At 45.0% G+C, this 10,000-nt stretch overlaps 1 protein-coding gene across 21 annotated transcripts in view; it reads right to left on the reverse strand.

Moving 5' to 3' along the window:
- Positions 1–10,000, reverse strand: part of LOC123512700 (one cut domain family member 2-like) — a 225,354-nt gene that overhangs the window by 215,235 nt on the left and 119 nt on the right. For all 21 annotated transcript variants that reach the window (XM_045269231.1, XM_045269227.1, XM_045269229.1 and 18 more), the window contains exon 1: positions 8,226–10,000. This exon is cut by the window's right edge. In XM_045269231.1, coding sequence (XP_045125166.1) covers positions 8,226–9,939 — 1,714 coding nt within the window. In that variant the 5' untranslated portion in view covers positions 9,940–10,000. The remainder of the gene's footprint in view (positions 1–8,225) is intronic.

The raw sequence follows: 10,000 nt of genomic DNA on the forward strand, positions 1-10,000 counted from the left end.
AAATATTCTCTCTCTCCCGCCTTCCCTTCCCCATCACTTTCCTTGCTTCCCATCACAAAACTCTAACAAATTCATCTATAACTCAACATTCCTCTCCTCCCCATCACTCTCCTTACTTCCCATCACTCCCTTCCCCACACAACAAACTCATCTATAACTCAATATTCCTTTCTCCCCATCCCCTTCCTTGCTTCCCATCACAAAACTATAACAAATTCATCTACAACTCAACATTCCTCTCCTCCCTATCACTCTCCTTGCTTCCCATCACTTCCCATCACCGCGTCCCGTCACTCCTGCCTCTTCAGCGCCCGCCCCAGCTCACCCCGCGGCCTGACTCACGAACAGCCGGGGAGTCACGAACACACGAAAAATAAGCTGTCTTCTATATGTGATTGTAAGCTGTGTATGTGTGATTGTAAGCTGTCTGTGTGATTGTAAGCTGTCTGTATGTGATTGTAAACTGTCTATGTGATTGTAAGTTGTCTATGTGATTGTAAACTGTCTATATGTGATTTTAAACTGTTTATTTGTGATTGTAAGCTGTCTATGTGTGATCTTGAACTGTCTACATGTCATTGTAAACTGTCTATGTGATTGTAAACTGTCTATATGTGATTGTAAACTGTCTATATGTGATTAATAAGAAAATTATGAGAAGAGTAAGGAAATATAGAAGCATAAACAAGAACAGTAAGATAAGTGAGGTGTTGATAACGTTACAGTCTCTCTCTCTCTCTCTCTCTCTCTCTCTCTCTCTCTCTCTCGGGGGTAAAGGGGAAGGAAGTGTAAAGAAAAGGGAAAGAGAGGGTGGAAAAAAAGATGATGTAAAAGTAGGTAATTTCCAGGTAATTTAAGTTTCCATATGCCTCTCTCTCTCTCTCTCTCTCTCTCTCTCTCTCTCTCTCTCTCTCTCTCTCTCTCTCTCTCTCTCTCTCTGGTGTTTATTTTCGTTTCTTCGTTTTTTTTTTCTATTTTGTTTGTTTTGTTCTCTGTGTTTGCTCTACATTCCTCATTGTTATCTTAATTTGTGTTTTTTTTCATTTTTTTCTCGTTTTTTCTTTCTCTTTCCTTAGCGTTTCTTGTTCTGTCTTATGTTTGTGTTTATTTTCTTTTAGTTATTTTCATGTTTTGTTTCTCTATCTTACGCTTTTTTTTTTCTTTATGTTTTCTTTTTTTCAGTAATCAGCTCCCTGTACGTTAATATCATGGTAAACCCTCATTAATATCCATCACTTTTTCCTCATATCGTACTCTATCTATCCATTTCTTATCGTGTATTCCTGGACGTCACCTTAATTCCACATATTGTCACATTTTTCCCATCTCTATTCAGTTATTTCCTTCTTTAACGTTAATTTGAATGTAAACTCCACATCCCACCACATTCCTGAGAACCACCTTAGTTTTCTACACATTTCACGTCTCTTTTCTCATATTCATTCAGTTATTTGCTCCCTCTAAGTTAATTTCAGTCAAACCTCTTCATTACCAACAATATTCTTTAGTTCTTATACTCGTACATACTTGACGTCTATACTCATCTGCTCGCACTATTAGGAACATTTCAGTGCAAACTCATATTAACACTTGTACGTTAATAATCCCCAATAATTTCCTTCAGCATGATTTATTTTTATTTGTCTATTTATTTGTTCGTTTTCTTATTTATCTATTGTTTGTATTATCATTCTTTTTTTTTTTTTTTTTTTTTTGGCTACATTTCGTCTTCCCGCGTTGCTAAAAACGTGAAACAGTAGCGACTCAGGACGGAAGGAGTGGGAAGTTATCTCTCTCTCTCTCTCTCTCTCTCTCTCTCTCTCTCTCTCTCCCGTTGGCTTTTTAGTTGTCGTTGAAGTATCGTAGCGTGCGTTGCTTGCTTTGCCTCGCTCATTTTCACTCTCCCTCCCCGTCTCTCCCTCCTGCGTGTTCCTCTCCCTCTCCCTCTCCCTCTCCTCTCTCTCTCTCTCTCTCTCTCTCTCTCTCTCTCTCTCCTTCACTTCACCTCTCCTCTAGTCTCAATCACTCGTCGTCACACAATCTGATTTTCACTTTTTCTTCCTTCTTCCTTCCTTTCTTCTTCTTCTTCATGTCTTTTTTTTCTGGTTTCACTTTTTTCTATCTTTTTTTTTCTATTCCGTTTCCCTTTATCCGTTTATCTCTCTAATCTAGTTTCATAATTTCTTCCTCATTTCTTCCTGCTTCCTCTCCTCCTCCTCCTCCTCCTCCTCCTCCTCCTCTTCCCTTATGCATTCACAAATACGTGTTTTCTGTTTTCTCTTCTTCCTCCTCCTCCTTCTCTTCTTCTTCTTCCTCTCACTCCTCCTCTTCTTCTTCTTCCTCCTTTCCTTCGCCTCTGTTTTATTCTTATGATTTCACACTCGTTTCTGCCTCACTTCCTTTTCTTTTCCTTCCTTCCTCCTCTCCTTTCTTTTCCTCTCCTTCCTTTCTACTTGTTTTTATTCTTCTCCAGCTTTCATACACTCCGCTTCACTTATTTTCTTACTTCTTTCTTCTTTTCCTCTTATTCTCTTTACCTTTTGTTTAATGACACAATAATTTCTTTCCTTCTTTCGTTTTCCTTTTTCCCTTTTTAATTCAAGTCTTTATTTAATTACAGTTTTTTTACCTCTTTTTCCTCTTTTTCCATTTTTTAATTCAAGTCTTTATTTAATTACAGGTTTTTTTTCTTTTTTCGTTTACTTTTCACGCGGGAGTTTTGATTTTCTTAATTTTCTGAGGGGAGATGTTTGCTTTTCTTCGTTTTTCGAGGGTAAGTATTCCCATTTTCTTTAATTTGAGGGGAAGTATCTATTTTCTGACTTTTTTCCGAGAGGGACTGGGTGTTTTGTTTAATGAAAAGGTGGTGAGTCAGTTTTTCTTGACTTTTTACACGGAAAACCTACAAATCTATCCTTTTTTCTTGTTTTTTTTTTAAGGGATTTTTTTTACTCTTTTCTTCATCAATTTGAGGAAAAATTTACTTGTCCTTATATTTTTTAAGAGAAAATCAACGTTTTTCTTGATTTTTCGGTGGAGAAATCAACTTTTTTTTTTCCTCTCATTTTCTGGGTCGTGCTGTTGTTTATTCTGCGCAAGACGGACGGAAGCACTGGCGCCGTTTAACATATTCATAAAGAAACACTCTGCAAGATGCTCAGTATAGAATTTGTACCTACACCTTGAATACTAATTACCTCCCTCTCCCTCTCTCTCTCTCTCTCTCTCTCTCTCTCTCTCTCTCTACGACTCTTTCTTTTTTAATCTCTAGTGCGAAAAAACACACACACAAAAACATGAACTCAACACGCACATAATGTAGTAGTGTGTGTGTGTGTGTGTGTGTGTGTGTGTGTGTGTGTGTGTGTGTGTGTGTGTGTGTGTGTGTGTGTGTGTGTGTGTGTGTGTGTGTGTGTGTGTGTGTGTGTGTGTGTGTGTGTGTGTGTTACCATACTTTTTATGAGAAGTATTTTTTATTGTAAGCGTTGCATTTTTTGTGGTTAATATTTATCTATCTAACTATTTAGTTGTCTATCTATTTATCTATCTATCTGTCTGTCTGTCTGTCTATCTATCTATCTATCTATCTATTTGTCTGTCTCTCTGTCTGTCTGTCTGTCTATAAGTGTGTTTGTTCAGGCTTCCTTTAATTAACTTTCTCGAACCTTCCGTCACACCAAACAGTCTGAATAAAAAAAACTCACTAAGACTCTTCGTGTTTATCCTCATCTCTTCATCAACTTTATTATCATTGACATTTTATTTTCTCTTTTCCTTTCCCCCAGTCAGCACCAAGTAAACGCTGCACTGGCTGGACACTGAGAGAAAACGTATTAATAGTTTCTTCATTATTTTTTTTTCTATCTTGAATGTCCTTGGAAAAAAAATAGTAGTCTTTTCTTTATTTTGTCTTCCTTTTTTAATGAATGCGTTTAATTTTCACTGACGTGCATTGAGTATGGTGGTAAAACTTTTCTCTATCTCTCTTTTTCCTACTGTTGTGTATTGTAAGTGGCAGTGAAATGGTTAGAAATGAGAAAAAAACAAATGGTGAAATGTATCTTTTTTACCACAATTTTCCTTACTTTCTCTTCAGTGATAAAAAAAAAAATATCTCCTCTGCTGCTGTGTAATGTACGTGGCAGTGAATCGGTTAGAAATGAGAAAAAAAAATATAAGTAAATGTATCTCCTATAACTTTCTTTCAATTTCCTCCTTCTATGAATGCGCAACGTGTTCTAAAATGGTTTGCTCTCTCATCACGACTATTTTTAACCCCTTCAGTACCAGGACATGTTTTCCTGTTTATTCTGCTTACTATTTGGTGATTTGATACAGCTGCAGAAACTCATGTGGGAGATTAAATAATGAAGTCTGTGGCCATTAACCTTCTGACCTCCATAGACACTACCTAATGTAAATAAAATCGTCCACTCACACACCAAAACTCAAGGTAAAAATACGTCCCAGTACTGAAGGGATCAAAGGCCACTTATATAATTAGTCGGGTTCTTAAGAGTGTTTGTGTTGTTAATAATGCAGCGATTTTGTTAATATGGCACTAGAATCGTAAAACTTGCCTTACAAACTCGTGTCACTTCAACTAGAGCCTTCTGAGAGTAGTTGATTTGGCGGCGGAGAAGTGTTGGATTATGTGGCTCTAACGTGTTTCACCCCCACTTCACTTGTCTCACTTCAGTCACGGTCGGATATGAAGTTACTGCATGTGTTAGTTTTTCTGCACATCGTTTCCCACCACCACCACCACCACCACCGCCGCCGCCGCCATCTATGACTTCCTCGCGTGTCTAACTTCTTCTAACTTGACCACACTAACTTGACACATTCCCTCACGTAACAACACTAAAAAAAATCACAAAAAAATATAGAAAAATTACCGAAAAAATGTCATTCACGAGACAGACTTTACGTGCTCACTTAAATGTAATAATAAAAGCAACGATGTATAATTTTCAAAACACTACTTCAAAAATATCAATAAGAAAAAATATGTAAAGTAGAGATATTAGTAGCAAACTATGTGCGTGTGTGTGTGTGTGTGTGTGTGTGTGTGTGTGTGTGTGTGTGTGTGTGTTACAAACCTATTACTAACTTTCATAACTTCTTCACTAAACTAACTAAAGGAAAAAAAAAAAAAAAAAGAGGTAGAGAGGGGCGTTAATTCTCTACATTAGCCTTACTTATAGACAAGCTGGATTCTCATATTCCAGTGTGTCTCTCTATTTATTTTTCTTGCAACATTTTCGCGGTATTTTTATTTTTTTTCTATTTTATCATTCATTATAACTAAAAAAAAATTAATTTCACTATATCTGACTTCATATTTCGTTTCGTTCACCAAACATTCATTATAACGTAAAAAGACAATATAAACTCACTATATCTGACTTGACATTTCATTTAATTCACAATATATTCATTATACCTGAAGAAACACTATAATTTCACTATATCTATATTCATTTCATTCACCATACTTTCATTATAACTGTAAAACAAACACTATAACTTCACTATATCCGACTTAACACTGTACTTTGCTGATCACTTTCATTATAGGTGGCTTAAAATTCATAACGTTCACCATACCTCGCCCTTCACTCACTAGACGATTCACTACCACTCACTACACTCGCACATTGTAGCCACTCGCAACTCTTAACTCGTCACATTCATCGTAATAATTATCTAGATTCTTGTTGACGTTCACCATATCTTCACTCAACACTAATGCCTCACCTGAACGAATGAAATAGATAAACCAGGTATGAATGTTACTCTAACCCAACCCAACCTAACCTTACTCAACCCAACCTAACTTAACCTAACCTAACCCAAACCCAACCTAACTTAACTTAACCTAACACAAACCAAACCTAACTTAACCTAACCTAGTGTAACCTAACCCAACCTAACCTAACTTTATTTAACTTAACCTCACGTCTCATTGAACTAATCCAATAACTAAACCACGTATTGTAACTTTTACTTAACCTACCCTAACCTAACTGAACCTAATGCAATAAAACCAAACAATACTTTCTAATTTAAAAAAAGAAGGGTGGCTAATCTCTCTCTCTCTCTCTCTCTCTCTCTCTCTCTCTCTCTCTCTCTCTCTCTCTCTCTCTCTCTCTCTCTCTCTAGATGAAGTGAAAAAAATGCCAAACTAAAACAATAACAAAAAAATAAATAAACAAATGAAATAGGATAAAATAATATAAAATAAAATAAAACCTTCCCAGGGGGACGGGAAGAACGAAACGGGAAGACCAGAGGGACGAGAGGACTTACAGCTGCGGGAAGTGAGCGGACAGGAACGAACGGAAACGGAGCGGACACGAACGGGACAAAGTAACGAACGGGTGAGCGGGAAGAGCAGGAGGAGGAAGGAAAGAAATATTGTCCACTACTCATGTATTCATAACGGGAAGACTACAGAAAAAAGAGAGAGAGAGAGAGAGAGAGAGAGAGAGAGAGAGAGAGAGAGAGAGATAAAGGGCAGGAGGGAGAGTGAGAGCAAGAGAGAGCGAGTTGTCAGTTTCGTAGTAATATGGTCGTGGGAGAGAGAAAGAGAAAGAGAGAGAGAGAGAGAGAGAGAGAGAGAGAGAGAGAGAGAGAGAGAGAGAGAGAGAGAGGCGAAGGGGAGAGAAAGATGAGTAAGGAATTATTTCATCTATTTATCTTCGTTTAATTCGACACGAGAATTTTACAAGAGAATAAGAAACTGTGTTAGTCGTGTGTGTGTCTGTATGTATGCGTGTCTGTGTACGAGTGTATGAGTGTGTGTCCCTCTCTCTCTCTCCCTCGCTAACACAGGCAGTAATAATGAATAAAAAATACCGGAACAAGGTGTATAATGGTCTGAAATCAGGGCTGAGTGAGGCGGCCAGTGAAAAAGCGAGGCGGAGGAAGGAAAGAAGGGAGAGAAGGTAGAGCTTGGTAGGGAGGGAAGTGAGCGTCGCGTGCTGGAACTGTCAACACACACACACACACACACACACACACACACACACACACACACACACACACACACACACACACACACACACACACCACGCAGTAAGTTAGGAAAAAAAAAGTAAAAACATAAGCAGTACCTGTCGCTCCTGCCTTCTTTCGTACTATCACACACTCACACACTCACACAAATATTCTACTCCACGCTCTCTCTAACTCTCCCCTCTCTCTCCCTGTGTCTCTGTGTCTGTGTGTGTCCCTACTCTTGCCTCCCTCTCTCCCTCCCTGCCAGCCCCGCCCCTCAGTGTCCCTCCCTCTAATCACTTAACTCCAGTCTGAGAAGAAAATGCTTCGTTACAAAACTTAGTGGACTGGGGTGAGGAGTCGCGGCACACACACACACACACACACACACACACACACACACACACTCAACATTCGCCTGATCAACGGTAATAAAACAGGACAATATTTTAGGGAAATTTGCTGGCCAATTTTCAGCGTCATTGGAACAGAAGTGTCTTGGTGGCAGCGATGTGTTCCCGCGGTAAATACTCCTCATTGGGCCGCGCTGCCCTGATGCCTGGCGCCGAGCTGGACCCTGCGGCGGGCGTGGGCGAGGGTATGGTGTGTTGGAGGCGATAAGCGTGCGGTGGGCGCGGGCCTTGGAGTGGTGGCTGGGGCAGCGTTGTGGTCCCCGAGCCGCGCCGACCCGCCGCTGTCTAATTCATGAGGCGCCAGCCGTCCCTCGCCCTTCCGCTGTGTTTTAAATGCCAAGGGCTCGTGTTTACTACGAATAGTGTACATTTATATTTCCTCATCGCAACTCCCGGCCGCCTCGCCTGCCTGCCTGCCTGGGTGGCTGGCTGGCTGGCTGGCTGGCTGCTGGTAGGGACGGCGACCAGTGACGCGGGAGTCGGAGTCGCTCGGGCGGAGCGGGCCGCGCGGCACCCCACAATGGGTGTCCTACAAAGGCTTCCTGCAGGGCAGCGCTCCCTCCCAACTCCCTCCCTTCCCAGGCGCGTCCCCGCCGCCGCTGCAATGCATGTTACTTCACAAGTTTCCAGCTGCAGCATTAAATGTGTACTATCATATATGTTACAGTTTGGATCAGTTTTTCCCTTTAATACGAGAAGCACGTGTCAAATTAATGGGATGTGTGTTGTGATATGAAAGGTGAGGAAGGGAGGGAGGGCGGCGCGGCGACAGCTGGCCAGCCAGGACAGCCGCGGTAGCCCGGGACTTACCTGCTAATCTGAGGGCTGACATCCGCTGGAATTCTGGTTCCTGCAGCCACTTCCACATGCGTCTGAAGGTCTCGCGGCCAGATTTGAGCTTGGACCAGGGCTTGGGGTTCCTGAGCAGGTCGGACAGCGTGCCCTGAGACCGACACAGGACACGCTGGGCGAAGATGGCCTGCGGGATCGAGTACCGCTTCAGTTCGGCAGAGATTCGCTGCGCCAGTTCTTTGGTGTTGATTTCTTCCACCTCGCCCGCTCCCGCGCCCACGCTGCCCGCGCTCGTGGTGGCCATTTGTGATGTCTTCATGGGCACTTGGGGGCCGCCCACCGAGGCCGTGGCTACCGACATGGGGGCCGCCGGGACCATGGCCTGCTGGGCCATGGTGACGGCCATGTGGGCGTGTGGTGGACTCTGGGAGATGGTGGTCGGCATGGTCGGCGTCATGTTGGCCAGCTGGCAGCCCAGACTCGCGCTGTGCACGGCGGGCTCCTGCTTGATGGGCGGCGGTGACGGCGGCACTTGCAGCTGATGGTGCGGGCTGTAGTTAGGACTGTGAGGAGACACTGCCTGAGGGGAGAGGGAGCCCAGCCCGCTGCCCCCAGACAGGCCGTTCATGTTGAGGGTGGCTGTGGTGAGGGTCGGCGTGGGCGCCGCGCTGAAGTTAGAAAATGCTTGAGGCGGCGAATGAAGGGACACGGGCGGCGACAGTGTTGGGGACTGTGGCGCCGCCAGCGTGGTGCGGCTCATGTCCTGCCTGGTGTAGGGGGAGTCGTAGCCGTTGGGGCTGAGGGACTTCTGTGGGGACGCCAGGCCATTCTGGTAGGAGTGTGGCGACAGGGGTGAGTGTTGGTGGCCCAGGTTGAGGCCCAGGCTGTTATTGGTGGTGTAGTGCGGCGGGGACATGGACAGCTTGTCATACTGGTAAGGCGAGCCCATGGACAGCATGTTGCCCAGGCCGTTGTTCTGCATCACCGTGAAGCTGCCCGACACATTGCCCGCGTGGCCGTACGCAAACTTGTCCGACACCGTGCTGATGGGCGGCAGCGGCTGCAGCGGCGTCAGCGTGGCGTAGCTGCTGGCCGACGACGGCGAGAACCCCGGCGGCGACATGCGGCCGTTCATCGACGACAGGTTCTGGTAGATGGGCTCCGGCTGGAGGGATCTGAAGTCCGACGCGTCGATCATGCTGGGAACACTAACCTGACCTTCGCGGGGAGAAAGTTCACTGGGACTCAGCAGACCTGAGTCATGGGAGTCCAACTGCGAGTCCTCGTGCACAACACTAACACTGAGCGGCTCGTCCTTGTAGTTCACGTGAGCCGAGGGCGAAAGTTCCGAGTCGTCCTCCGGGTGGTGGAGGGCGACCGTCTGGGTGTGCAGGATGCGCGGCTGCAGGTCGGGGTCGTCGTCGGGATCGTCAGGGTCGGGGCTGTGGTGGTGAGTGGCGAGGGAGAGCGGCGGGTGGTGCGCGGGGGCGAGGTGGTCCGGGCGCGGGGGCACGTGTCGCGCGACTGAGGCGCGCTCGGGGGTCGGCGAGGGGTCGTCGGGCTCTGGGGCTGGGGACGGTGGTGATGAGCAGAGTGGCGAGGCAGCGACAGCCGTGGTGGCGGCGGGCGAGTCAGCAGCTGGAGGACCCGCAGCCCCGCACCCGCCCAGCCCCGGACTCTCGCCGCGCTCCCCCCCGGCCCCGGCCCCCTCGCCTGCCTCGGGCTCGCTCATCTCCTCTCTATAGCGGCGTGGCCACGTCCTCCAGCACCGCGGCGGTTGCACCAGACTAACA

Source organism: Portunus trituberculatus, chromosome 34 (genome assembly GCF_017591435.1).
Source record: "Portunus trituberculatus isolate SZX2019 chromosome 34, ASM1759143v1, whole genome shotgun sequence".
NCBI classification, from domain to species: domain Eukaryota; kingdom Metazoa; phylum Arthropoda; class Malacostraca; order Decapoda; family Portunidae; genus Portunus; species Portunus trituberculatus.